The sequence below is a fragment of the Stegodyphus dumicola genome, chromosome X1 (genome assembly GCF_044657685.1).
Source record: "Stegodyphus dumicola isolate Sdum_Otavi_A_Nest chromosome X1, ASM4465768v1".
Lineage (NCBI taxonomy): Eukaryota > Metazoa > Arthropoda > Arachnida > Araneae > Eresidae > Stegodyphus > Stegodyphus dumicola.
This window is the reverse complement of record NC_140780.1, coordinates 42,648,789-42,663,899: the sequence shown is the minus strand read 5'-3', so window position 1 is coordinate 42,663,899 and position 15,111 is coordinate 42,648,789. Positions and strand designations below refer to the sequence as shown.

At 33.5% G+C, this 15,111-nt stretch overlaps 1 protein-coding gene across 2 annotated transcripts in view; it reads right to left on the bottom strand.

Annotated features, from left to right (window-relative positions):
- Positions 1 to 15,111, bottom strand: part of LOC118182722 (synaptogenesis protein syg-2-like) — a 202,700-nt gene that overhangs the window by 55,988 nt on the left and 131,601 nt on the right. For both annotated transcript variants that reach the window (XM_085806987.1, XM_085806986.1), the window contains exon 3: positions 6,163 to 6,298. In XM_085806987.1, the coding sequence (XP_085663113.1) occupies positions 6,163 to 6,298 (136 nt within the window). The remainder of the gene's footprint in view (positions 1 to 6,162; positions 6,299 to 15,111) is intronic.

Sequence of the window (15,111 nt, the reverse complement as noted above, 5' to 3'; positions counted from 1 at the left end):
TAGGTACTCCTTGTTTGTTAGAAACGTTAGACTGGGGCATCGAGCGTGTGCAAAAATTTCAAACAGAATGAAATCAAAGTTCTTCTATAACTCTGGGAACTTTCACAAGCCATACTATCCCAAGAAATTCAGTTGCATAGTTCTTGTCAAAAAGTACATACTTTGGACAATTGCAACTCAGCTTCTTAGAAATCAACTTCTCAGCTTTAAATTTCTCGTTATCACTGCCATCTCACGGATTTATGGTATTATTTTTCTTTACTGTAGAATCAACCGCACTGGACAGAGACCTGGCCACTTTCTTTCCTTTAGAACCCAACTGGCTCGTCTTTGGATTACTCTGCTGCATTCTTCGTATAATTTCCAGCCTTCGATTTGCTGCGGGTGCAAGAAAAGGCGCGCAGAGTGGTGTCAACTCTTGTTTATCACGAAACATCCCTTCACGAGTTTAACGACAGGAATACACGACGAGTGGTATTGAGGATAGAAAGAGACGGGAATTTGCGTTAAAAAATTAAGAAACAAAATGTTAGTTTTATTTTAGGTAAACGCTCTTTGAGGACATTATGTTGAGAAATGATAGATCTAAGTTTCACTGAGTTGAAAAACAATCTCTATAAATTACATAACATGTCATCACTCATTTTTAAATCTGTCGTAATCAGTTGCTGTTAAATGCATATTCAAAACAATTTCTTTTGTCTCAGTTTATTGGTAGTATTTGTTCTAATTATGGATTTTTAACATTAATGAAGGAAATATTGACTATAAGGTAGAACGAAATACCTTTTAATAGGACAGGATATTTTCAAAATACATCACTTTCATTCAAAATAAAATCCTTACAGAGGAGGAAAATAAATTAATTTTGTATACAGTTAGATAATTTCGCCACAATGAATAAAAAAATTTCTCTGAGCATGAAAAATACTTTAGGATATAATAATTTACTTATCATTATTTCTCTTCCTCAGATTATATTATGGTACAAAATTCTTTATATATATATAAAGAACTAGCTATGCTAATAATAAACTAAGTACTTATCACTGTTTGAGTAAAACAGTAATCAATATAAAACATCAGTTTTAGAAAACGATATCTTAGAAGAATTGCTTTTAGATTTCATTTGCACAAGAAATCATCCCATTTTTTGTCTTCTCCTAAAATTTATTTATAAAGTTGGTGTTATTCATGCTAGCTATCAAAGATCCCTGTACTTTATTCGAGATCACTGAAGATACGAATTCTAGATAAAGGTATGATACATAAATGCTTCCAATGATTTTAGTGTATTGCTATTTACACTTAAAATTAAGTGGTAATGTTATTTGAATAACTTTTCTGAAAATCACTCTGGTGATTTTAGTCCATGACTTATAGATGCATTCACTCTATTATATTTCTAATGTGACATGAATGAGTAAAACTCTCGTAGGAAATGCAAATATAGTTGTAAGAATACCACTCATAACTTAATGGGTTTAAATTCCACAGCAAACTCTCTCCAAAATAATGTATAATTGACTACAAATGCAATTTTTGTTTCTTTTCAAAGAGCATATGATGTTTAAAAATTACATATTCATTTGAAATTTTGTAAGACTATTGCAATTAGTTATACATAAAATCGTATTTTGTAATCGAAGGCACTACCTGAAATTTTTATCTCTGCAGTGTATATTTTAATGATTGCTTCAAAAATTATTGCACTTTATTATGCACATTTTAGACATGCAATTGTTAAAAAACCCATCTAGAAACCCGTATTTCCGAAATTTGAATCCAGGTAACAACACAACTTCCATATTTCCAAATTTGGAAAAACTGACGCTCTCAACAGTGGCGCCCGAGTAAGGTAAAATGTAAAGAATCATTGCATTATTCCGCGAGCGTCCTCGTATTGGAATTGGTTTACAAATTCACCTAGTGACTGGGAGATCTATGGTTCTAATACAGGCGAAAGCACTTAGATTCTTCAGATATTCTGTTTTTAAATAACCTGATGTACCTTCATTCTGATCTCGACAATATTTCGGAACTTTTCTAAAAAGGAATCTAAACGAATTTGTCCGTTATTTCGAAATCTACTCCAGCTTACTAAATCCTGGTCACTAGCTACGATATCACTTTAGGACATAACTGTCTGCTGAGAGATACTTTTATCTAACTGAGTTACAGCTTGCTTCATACAGTTTGTATTTAAAATAAAACCTGAGTTTTTTGTCTCTAACTGAGTAATCTGATAGCTTCATTTATGTCCAAAATTAAAATTACAAAGATATGTCTTGCAGTAATTCAAAATAGCTCCCACTACTATTTTTAAACTCGATATCATACAACTTAAGGAAGGGCATAACTAATATAAGCATAGAAAGTTTAAGTAAACCTTTTTCATTACAGCTTCAACTGAGCAGATTTACACAGCTCGTTTAATAATAGAAGACTCCGCTGCTTGCCAATTTAAACAGAAGAAAAACGTTAAATTAAAACTTATGTAATTTAAAATATGGAAATTCACAATGCAATGTTCGCTTGTAAGTTTTGTGTCACACGATTAGCAAAGGCTAAAAACAGTTTAAGTAAATCTAGAAACTGTGTAAAAATAGTAATTAAGACCGTCAGCAGTCACTGAAGCATGTTTTTCATCTTAAGACCTCAGTTTCTATATATACAAGGCAGCGCAAGAAAAAGTGAGTCTAAAGCAAGTGAAGAACCCATGCACTGAAAGGCAGTATTTTATCGAGTGACTCAAGATAAAGCAAGCCGGACATAACAAACTTCACTTGCTTTGGATTTGATTTATCATAAGACACCCTATATTATTTAATTTCCATTCTTCTGGCAGCGCAAAATTTGGATAGACATCATATGTCATATGTATAAGCATGCCTATCAAATTTCGTTTATCTTGCTTAAGGGGACTCATACACCTTAAAACCCATAAGATGTTCGAATAGGTGACTGTCGCAAGAATTGGGATAACTTATTTATTTTAAAAGCAATTACTACCAACTTTTTACAGCTGACTACATAATATAGCTGCTTTCTGAAATAGTAATCAGAAAGTTTGTGTTGCCACAGTTATTTTTATAATTTAATCCACTTTGTGACAACATTTTTCGTCTTGTTTCCAACTTGCGCGCACAGTTTAAAACATTCTGTTTCATAATTTAATTCCATATTTAACATATAGCTTTTATACCATTTGAAAACTACTGTGGACCTAAAATTCTAGAAAATTTCATGTTAAATTTTTATTTTATTTGGAGTTGAGTTTATAAAATGTATTTTATTAAAAAAATTTGTAATGTTTCCATCCATAAAATTTTTCAATACTAAAATATTCATTAGATTGTTGGTTCAGTTAGAAAATAGTGCCCATATAAAGAATTCCATCCAATTCCAAGTATGTACCATTAGCCATTTTTAAAATGTCATGCGCGCAAGATGGAAACATGGCGAAATATTTTGTCACAAAGAGGATTAAATTACAAAATATTTGTGGCAACACAAACTTTCTGGTTACTAGTTTCCAAAGCAGCTATATTATGTAGTCAGCTGTAAAACGTTGGAAGTAATTGCTTTTAAAATAAATAAAATATCTCAATTCCTGCAACAGTCACATATTCGAAGATCATGAGGGGGTTTAAGGTGTATGAGTCCCCTTAAATACTTCATGATGTTGGGATTTTTTCTTTTTTCGTAAATGTACAAGGGTAGGTGACACCCAGAGCACACGCTAATGCTGCTAATGAGTAAATGACATTAATTTATTATTAAATATTTTGACAGTAATTTTCTTTAATTGCCTTTACATAAAGCATCTATAACGTATTCATCTACTTTAAGATATATTTTCCTAAGGGTGAGAGGAGCTCCCCGAAATAACCTTGGAGTTCTAAGGTTTCCATGAGCCGACAAAGGAGGCCACTGGCTTAAACGATGGATTAAGACGGAGAATCGTCAGTAGTAGGTCTGAAATTGTCCATTCTTGAATTCAGTAATTTAGGAATAAGCAGGTATTCCGCTGTGAGCTATCATCTTGATTACCTATTCCATAGAACTTGTTAAAATCAACTCTTCAGGTGTTCAAAAACTCATCAGATGATAAGCAGGGAGAAGAAGCTGATGCGATATATTAGCAGTCAGTGTTACTAAAACTGCGGTATAATATCTGAAAGGACCATCAAGAACTACTGTTTTCTTCTTGTCACCTTCATTAGTAACAGGTACGGACTTATAAGACAACGGTCTATCACAATATTTAGTAAAAATTTAACTAACTATAGTTTTCTTCCACTACACAATTCAAGTGAAGCTCCATGAAAAATTTGCAGGTTCCGACACTGAAATGAAGCCTACGAGAAATATGCTTCTCTGATTGTTCAGCTCTTATCAATCATGCGGAGGAGGTGTCGAAAGACGTTAGGAAAATAATCTGAAGCGCGTGTTTGATACTAGGAAGAAATGTTTACAGATAGCTAATAGAAACCATTCCTGAAAACATCAGTAAATTTTTCTCTACTGAAGAATTTATGAAACAGCAATAAAATCAGCAACTTAGGTTTAAAGCTTGAAGAGATTTATTTCATGAATATGAAATTAATTATAAAGAGGAGTTAGGAAATTTCTCAGTGAACTTATAATTCATTAGGGAAATAAGTTAATAATTCGAATTATGAAATACATACAAACTTGAGTTCTTATTTACTTTATTAATGACTCTTTTATACACTACACATATCATCACTTGATTCATGATGAGCTGAGAAATGTTTGTGTATAATGACATTTATTGAATATGAAAAACAGAGCACTCTCAGAACATGAAATAATGAAATATAGACATAATATGCAAATAATCAACAGATATGTAATATAAAATGCCTAATAAACGGTTTATCTAATATTAAGATTTTGGCATTCATTAATTTTAAAAACGTAACGGCAAATCAGTGCTATGTTCTGGTATCTTGAAAATGATATTAGTTTGGTATTTTGGAAATGTTATTATTTTGATATCTTAAAAATGATCTTATTTTGGTATCTTGAAGATGATATGATTTTGGTATCTTAAAAACGATACGAGGTATAATTCACGAAAAAAGAAATAAAGTACCTCCAATAAGTATTCTTCAATAGATTATGCAGGATAATTTGGTATAACTTGAATATTTGGTCATTAAGAGTTATTTTGTATTTATACGAACAATCCAAACAACTCAGGTAACTTAATGATGTGGATCTTAGAAGCATAAACTCTTTAGAAATAATTTTTAACTCAATACGCACGAAAAGGTTCATTGGAGTTTCAGGAAACATCTATATACACATATACAAACATTAGAAATCAAATCAAGATACAGAAGAACATTGTCTGATTTTGAAAAAAAAATTAAGTCTTCCAGTACCAAATTTCGCTCCGATATTAGAAGGGAAATGAAATTATCGAAAGCCCAATATTGGAGCTTGATTATACCGTATATTAGAATGGGTTTTATACTAATTGCTTTTACATTCTACAGCATAAACCTGAATTACAAAACCTTTCACTATTAGCATTTGATAACAATGCGAATTATATTTTCTAGGAATTTTAAAGAACTTTTTAGAGAAGTTCTTAGAATAGTATCTTTAATTTTTTTTTAATATATTTTGTGTGCAGAATTTAAATTTATTATTTTTCATTAAACTACAAGGCGCTGTCTCTAATTAGAAATAAAGCTTTTGAATAGATATCATATGTCTTATAACATAAATAAAATAGTACCATGCGTCTCATTACATTTTCATGTACCATGATATGAGAAACGTTTATAATCATAAGATATGGAAAGTTGGTGTTGGTGTATTTAATTATGGCAAAGCACACGAGGGCTATCTGCCTAAGGGGAGGGATGCCTTTCGTGGAGGACTTTCTAAGGGAAACTGGCTCGTATACACGTTACACATGGGGAAAACCACGAAAACGCCCATGCACCCAGCCCGTTCGCGGGATTCGAACCTCAGACCGAACTACCAGTGTTCAGCGACTTTACCGCTCGGCCGCTGGTGGGCTAAGATATGGAAAGAGGAAACGACTTTTCATAGCGAATAGGACGGACGAAAGAGAAACTATTATATATATTTATAGTACGTAAAATGTAAAATACTGCTCACCGTATACATAAAGCTCCTTCTCTGCTTTGATTGTTCGGAAGGAAGGTACTTCTGTGGAAACTTCACATCCATACATACCTTCTGTTTCCATTACACTTTTATATAGATAAGCGTGTGTTGCATTGGAATTGTGTGACTAGAAAGAAAATAAGATATCATTTTATTACGATATATATTAGCTCCTATATAAACATGAAATAAAAGAAAAAAGGAAAAATCAGTTTCAGATCCTGTGTTTCGATAAAAATTATCTAAAAGTTATTAAAGAAATCTTTATGAAAAATTATTGGACAGAATTAAAGGGTAACTTTTTAAATTTAGAGATAACATAGACGTTTATAAGGTATTTTCTCCCTCTTTTCCCCATGACTTTGTGCGCGTTCAACTTATATTCCTGGCGGTCCGGAGCTCGAATCCCAGCAAAGTTAATATGGATTACTTCAGTTTTATGATATCGATATACCCAAATGACTCTACAAGTCGTGACTGAATTAAAAAGTGTGGCCGATGATTTGTCACCATCAGGATTTTGCGATTTGGTCCCTTAATCTCCAGTTTCCTTTTAAAAGGGGGAGTATGTAAGGTATTTTCTCCTTCCTTATCGCATGCCTCCATGGTGTAATTGAAAACAAGCTCGACACGTATTTCGGGGAAGGCCGTATTTCTAATCCCTGCTATGTCATTTCGGATTTCTTCAGCTTCTTGACGTACATATAAACTAAGCCACTGTAGTAGTCAATCACACTCCTGCCGCAAGGCAGTTGTAAACTTCTAGATGGCTCTCACAGAGGAAACAGCGAGATGAAATTGTCCTCTCTAGACCATTCTAGACATGCTGTAGAGGGTTAAAGTCAGGAGAACTAGCTGTCCAATCCACGCAGCGGATATCTTTAATTCCAAGTAATCATCGGCCAGCTGAGCTCTATGTCGACGAGCGTTGTCGTCTATTAACAGGAACCCACGACCAATTGCGACCTTGAAAATTTGAACATGGGGCTCTAAAATCTCCTCTCTGTACCTTTTATCATACCTCATAGCAGTCAAGGAGCTATTGCCAAACACAAGCAAAGGTCTGCGACCCTCCAACATAATACCTTTCCAAACCATTATACCTCCATCACCGTAAAGATCCTTTTCCCTGATGAGAAAGGAATGGTATTGTGTTCCCAACTTTCCCCAAATACAGGTACGCCAAGTATCAGTGCCTAAGCCGAATCTTGATTCATCTGTAAAATGCACGCGCAGCTCCAACGGACTTTGGTTCAAGGCGCCTGTTGTTTGCAGCATGCTAAACGTGCTTTTCTGTGTACTGCAATGAGAGGAACGCAGACATCAGGTCTTCTGGCATACAGCCCTATCTCGTGCAGCTTTCAGATAAATGCAGGCAGCGATGCATATTCCGGGGTTCCAGTAGCTGCACAAAATTCACGGGAGAGCTATGGATTTGTAGCAGACTGTGTCGCAAAACGGCAAATGATTGTGACGTAAAGTCAAATAACAGTCCTCATTCATCCTTTTAAATCTCGATCGACCTTCTCCAGGTTCTCTAGATAATCTGTTTAAACAGATTTCAAGTGACAATGGGCGTTACATTGTGCTCTGTAGCCACCTGCGCGTATGACTGGTCTGCCCCCCCATCTCCCCACAATTCTCCATCTCATCCAGTCATCCGTATGTTCGTGGCTACTCGTTTTACCTGATATCTTCTAAAATTTACCAACGTTTGCCAGAAAGACTGCGAATGTTGTGAAGCTGTAAGAGCATACAAATCGCCGAAAACGCTTCGTGCGCTTATATCCCTCAATCTCGAATATGCGCCCACATCTCGAATATGCGCCAAGAGTGCTAACGTTGTATCACAAAGGCATGCTGGAAGGAGCGAGAAAATGCTTTGTAAGGATACCATCTAAGGCCTATCAACAGCATAAATATTGTGACTCAAAATATATATTAATTTAATTCATTCATAAGTGCATTCTATTCTTCATAAATGTCTGTGTAGAACTTAATGTAAAACAGAATGCATCTAAAACAGTAATTTGAAGTTGTAAGGAAACCGGTGCAACGGCATATACCAAAGAGGAGAAGTAGTGTACAGAAACACAATTAGACAAAACATGATTTTTAGCTAAAATTCAGCAATTTAGATAAAGCATGATCGAGTGAGAGATAGGTTTGATTGCCAAGTACGCGAATGCAAACTTTTCATTTTTGAGTAGGGTGAAAGAAGTATATATACAGGGTAGTCGTAAAAATCTTCCCTGATGTACAAACCTCTAGCAGCCTATCCGCTCAATCAAAAGAAATGAAATTTCAGATATTGTTATTTGAAAGTAAGTTCAAACGTGCTAACAAGTTGACACTTGCACGGAAACAACGAGGTGATTTGATTTAGCTGCTTTATCTGAAAAGGGAAAATGCTGCCGAAACAATACGAGTTTATCAGCGAAATCATAAGCTAAGACGAGAAACAGTTCCCTAAAAACTGTATTTAATTTGGTAACAAATTTTGAAGACATTAGATGCACACATGATAGAATGCCATCCTGATGACCGTGGGTTCCTCTTGAAGTTGTTGCGGAAGTGCATAATACGATTACTGCGTATAGCGAGAAGTGTCCCTCGAGATGTGCTGTTGTTGTACCGAAACCCACAGTCCTCAAGCTTCTGCGTTCTTTTCTGCGGGTGTTTCCTTATCGATTCCAGAGTGTTCAGCACGTAAAGATGTTGCCTGGAAACGGGCAAGAGGTTTTTCGTCATCAGATAACATGAAGACAACAGGTCGCCGCTGCAGATATTATGGACGAATGAGACGCATTTCTCCTTAACTGGGATGTCAAAATCCAAAAACTGGGTTCTCTGAGCTTATGAAAACACTCACGATGTGACAGAAGCGCCTTTATACGAAGCTAAGCCACAGTCCGGTGCGGAATGGCAAGCACATCCGTTCTCTGTCCCTACATCTTCAGAATGTCCCTTCCAGAGGTATGAAAACGTACTCCATAAAAAGTGATCGATATACAACAATGATGCAGAATTACGTAATTCCAGAATTGGAACACTTAAATGTTCTTAATGACACTGTATGGATGCAAGATGGTTCTGCTCCACTCGTCGTCCCATGTCTTCGGTAAGTGCTGGAGCAGCACTTTGGATACAGAATCGTCTTCCTTAATTTTGCAATTTCATAACCACAGCGATCTCCCGACCTCACTCCGATGGATTTCCTGTTCTGAGGTTATCTTAAAAGTAAACTCTACACATAAAATAAAGAGTTTTGTCAGAATAAAATATGCCATTAAACGTGAGATTATACAAATTTCTCCTGAAATTTTACATTCGTCAGTGTTATCAACAATCCCTGCTCTAACATCTGCGAAGATGGGTATATTAGGATATTGTAATTACAATGAAAGATTTTCTTCCTCTCCTCTCTTGTGTTGTTCTTAACAATACTCCTCTTTGCAAATATTTTACTCCTGCAATATTTGCCAGAGATATATCGTTACAACGTCATTTATGATTCTTTATTGCGCTGATCAAAATGCTCGGGAAAAAAGTGGGTTTTGAAAATTTCGACTTATTTTGACTGTTATTGTAAACATGAGAGCACTATTGCTACAAATCATCACAATTTGGAGCGCATAACTTCAAATAAAGCATTTGAAATTTCAATTTGATTGATCGAACGGATATGTAGCTACGGGTTATCGGGAAACTATTTATGCCTACCCTGTACTTATGTGAGTAATAATGATAATACAAAATCTGTTCTCATTTATTGTAATCAACAAATAACATGAGTAAAGAACAATAAACTAAATGGGCAATTTTAAAATAGATTAAGCAGCACAGATAATTAACTACGTACGATCATATAAATTTACATGTATGTCAAAATTGCACTACATATTGCTTTAAAAACTTAAATTTTAAGCTGGTTATGTTTGCTTAGACAATTCACATTTTGATCAAAAATAACGGTTTTAACCCGCGAAGACGCGCGCTACTTTTAACTACGCGAGGACGCGCGTCGGGCTCCATAGGCCCGAAGCGTTTTTCTTAACAAAGCAAAAATATAATTGCTTGTGTAATTGAAAAACATTTAAATAATAAAAACAGAGTGTATAAAATATAAATATATACTTTTAATTTAATAAGTCTAATAGAATTGTATTTTAAAACAATTTTAAGACTCAAATTATTTAGCATTAACAATAAAAATTAAACTGATTTCTTTCTGAGCGCAAATGAAATTTAGTAATTTCATAAAATTAGTAATTTATGCAATATTAAATTTTTATAGGAATAATTTCAAAATAAAACTTAAATTTCACATTTTTTTTTTTTTTTTTTGCAAATAATGGTGCTGTGTTTACCATAAACATTTTTCTCGCACATAGCGCAGCAAATTTGTGATTTTCGGTCCGTTACGCGAAGACTGTAAACTTTTTTGCAATTTTCAGCGAACTTTTCAAAGGCATATCTTATAGGAACCAGTTTATTTATTTCCCTTCTAGAAAAGCGATCTCTTATGTCATCAAATCTCAAACATCTCATTAGAAATAAAAAAAAAAAAAAACGTTTGTTAGACATTGTTCGATGAAAATGTCAAGCACTGTTCCGTCAGCCACCCAAAGGTCGAGAACATTTAGGTGAAAAATCTTGTGGAGTCCTCCAAAATAATGAAGACCGATAAATGCTCCGATTTCTGTAATATTTGTGGATCTAGCATCTCTCTATCTTTCACATTTGATGGCAATGGATTCGATATAAATGTTTACACAATCTACTAGAATTTTTACTATTTTTTTATCCATAAGCAGTTGCCAAGAATTCATAGGAGAGGACACAAAAGGGAGAAATTTTTGTATTACGTTTTTGTAACGACCGGGCCTCGCAGGCCCGACGCGCGTTCTCGCGGGTTAATAAAACCTGCATCTTAAGGTCCGAAACACTGTTTTCACGTTGTCATAATTTTTAACACCTGTTGGTTTAAAGGTGTTTCGCTTTATGCCACACTGCTGTCTTCTGCGCTATCATTCTCGATTTCGATAGAATGTAAAATTCTTTTGGAAACAATTTCATTAGTTCCTTTTTCTTCCCACCTATAGGCGTTATTTTGAAATTTCGTTATGTGCATCATATTTTTACACCCGTGTAATACTGAAAGTATCGATATAGTGAGCGATATAATAACCTAGGACTATCATGTCATTCTAGTCTTCCAATGGCTTACACTGTTCCTTCAATATAGCTAACCATTCCCTTTATGCTAACAGTAAGTGACGCAAACGTTTAAGTTCATCTAATAATCGAACCTTTTAGATGAAAACGTTTCTTAATGATTGGCTATAATCATTACATTTCAAAATAAAGGTCTCATCTAAAATACAAACAAAGCCTCACGTCTCCAAGCATTACATTTCACCAAATGAGGCCTCAACACCGCTCAAAGTTTTAATGACTTGATATGCTCGCGCTATTCTGAAAGAAAAAACACGTCACTGGTATTGCGGCACTTGCTTCATCAAAGAACCAGGTTAAAAGTGTCTTTGTGGTAGAAAAAAGTGATTTGCTGCATAAAACGTTCTAATATATCTGGCCCGGCTGAAACCCTTGTCATCGTAAGCATAAATTGCAGCTAAGCGAAGATGCAAAAAATTTCCCAACGAAAGATTTAGTTTTTTCAGATATCAGATTTCCTATTTGGGATCTTCCATCTTTATAACCAAGACATTTCAACAAAGGAAACACCACCAAGAAGCAGGTTATACGTTTGTAAACTTATACGTTTGTTAGGCGTTCGTTTCCTCTTAATTATACGTCGCAATAAGAATGCTGTGTTACAGCAACCCAAAAATGTATACCAAACATTTCATTCAAACGTTTTAGGACTACCCTATCTTTGTGAGGCACATTACTATACTTAGGACTCAATTTGATCGCGTCCTACCTTAAGTCCACGTTGACTATGGTAATGCTAAAATCACGAACGCTACGTAGTCGAATGGAAATTGTTCCATTGTCCGTGTATAACCGCATCTTGTTTTAATTTCCTTCTGTCACAGAATCTTTTAACCTGTTTCACGTACGCTACAGAGATTAAATTTTATTTATTGAAGCCATTTAGTCAATTATTCAATCAGAAAGAAACAGGAAAACAAATTGACCTAGTCTGTCATTTCCTGCCCCGCATTAAGTAGAAAATTTTTAATTTCCATATTGTGCTAAATTTCTTTGGGCCTTATATAATGTAGTAAACGCTTGGGATGTATACATCCCAGCCTCCAGCAAGAGATTTTAAATTAAGAAATCAGTAGTAAAATAAAGGGTATTTCTTTGGCTTCTTAGTACGACTGCAGATTCCAATCAGTTCAGTCTTGTGCTCTGTGATATATTCCATACCAATAAGCATTATAAATGCATAGCAATAAGGATGGCCTTTGCATAAAAACTTTCCATAGTAACAGACACATATGCTTTGCGTGATAAAGAGCGTTTACATAATTAGACATTTCTAACAGTTTACAAACAGGGTATCCAATTCCTAATAAAATGGATGAGCTTCATATTTAACTTCAATCAATACTGTTTCATAAAACATTTTTGAAATATTATTCTGCATTAAAATAAAAACAAATATTGGCTTCATAATGAATTTTCTATTTAATATATGAATTCTTAATGAAATTCCACTTCATGTAGTATTTACTTCTAATATCTCAAACGTTTCATAAAACTGTCTGAAAAACTTAACATAAACAATTTATCGATAAGATTAATCAATTTCTAGCAATAAATTGTTCAATGCATTGCCAATCTTTGATGAATTCAACTTGTTAGTGCAACAGCACACTACGCGATTTCATCCTCAAAATGCCAGGTTGTTGATGCACGTATAAGGTATAAATATATTGGTTTAAATAAAATCTGACTTTGAAATAAATATTTGTGTAAAAATTAGTAGAATGTGTGTAACAAACAGTTGTCGACTCCAGCTAAAATATGAAAATAGAAGTTTTATTTTCTCCTGATATATGTTAAGGTTCTTTATCACAATTATGCAACGTAATTAAAAACTTAAAACATATTTAACTTTTAGTATAAAAGAAAAAGCATATTTTGCTTTGAAATCTGCCTAAGAATCTACAGAGAACGTTAACGAACAAATTATCCGGAAAAACGTATTCAAAGGCATTTATAGTTGTACTGATAAAAAAATTTTATATGCTTTTCGTTCCGAGGTGACTAAAAGTGACTTTTGATTTTTGAGGTTGAGGAAGAATTTTATAAATTTGAGGTCTTTTTGTGGTAAAATTTTATGGAATTGTTTTGTACTCCAAATTGTGTTCATAATTTTTAATTGGCTCAATATGCCTGGCTGTATAATGATATCAAATTAACTTATACATTCTTTTTTTTCCATTTAAAACTAACTATGATTTTAAATAATTTTTTCGCCTTTATAAAAATATCGTAAATTCAAAAATAGATGTTTTATTTAATACAGGAAAAGCGACAGATTCCTGAGCAAATAAATTAAAAAGTAAATATTCTTGGATATACGTTTTCTGTTTTTATTAATAATTATTTTGAACTGCTGAAGTAATTTACCATGTATAAAGTATTACTCTTATCAATTGCGAAGTGAAATTTAGCTACTAAATGGGTACTATTGTGGAAATTCAAAATTGGAATTTGTATGCAATTAAACTGGAATTCTTAATTAAAATGCAAAAATACAGAATTGACCAAGATAATTATTGCTGATTCCATAAAAAGATCCTGACCTATCAAGGGGAGTTGGAACTTCTTCATATAACATCCAACAATTCATGAAGAACGCCTTTCCTCATTTTGTATTTCTGAACAAAATCCCAATTCCAATATTGAATTTTCTATTCAATTTTATAAATGCGAATTTAAATCTTAAAGAAGTTCAGAAATGAGAAATAATTCTTCGACGTCCTGGTAGGCAATTAATTACAATTAATTTCAACATAAATATTGTATTCATACAGAACAATACTTAAACAGAAAAAACGTTAAATCAAAATTATTTGACAAAAAGAAACAAAAATCAACATGCAAATAGAATGAAAGAAATATACAATAAAAGTCTAATAACAATGCACTTTTACGTACTAATTTACTATTTAATAACTACAATTACATATTAATTGCAGTTCTACATATTCATTACAATTACATATTAATTGCAGTTTTACATATTAATTGCAGGTCTACATATTCATTACAATTACATATTAATTGCAGTTTTACATATTAATTACAATTACACATTAATTGCGCTCTTACATATTAACTACAATTATTCCACTTCACATTTAATAAGAGATAATTTTTTATTTATATGTATAAACAGAAGACAATGCCCATCAGAAGCCAGAATGCAATTATTTCCTAGCTAGATCTGAGAGACATGCAGTTTCCATATGCTGATTTATTTGTTTACATGGCGCCAACTATGAGACAGCTGCAGATATGTGGCATTTCATTCGCAATAAACATTCTGAAATTCGTTTACTATGTTCCCATTCATATTTGAAATCTTTTCCATCATTCGTTTATTTCCTAATTTATTTCCTGTCCTCTTTTGACATAAAGCCTAGCCTTGCGTGCTACATTTCACACGCATACTGTACTTTAGACATTCTTGAAAAATCAATGATGTCGTAAATTGTTGGCAGTTCAGAAAACTCAGCCATTTTCCTTAGAATACCAAATCACATTGAAGCTACTTCCAGTAGATAATTCACTGTGTTTTTTGCGACTACTTTCTCTTTAAAATGTCTTACAGTGATTGACAAGAACAGAATTCAGAGCCGAACTTTTACTAAAGCACAAGTAATATTATCTTATGAATTTATTAATTACGAAATATATTATTTTATATGCATATGCTCCCCATATGCATTATTTGAG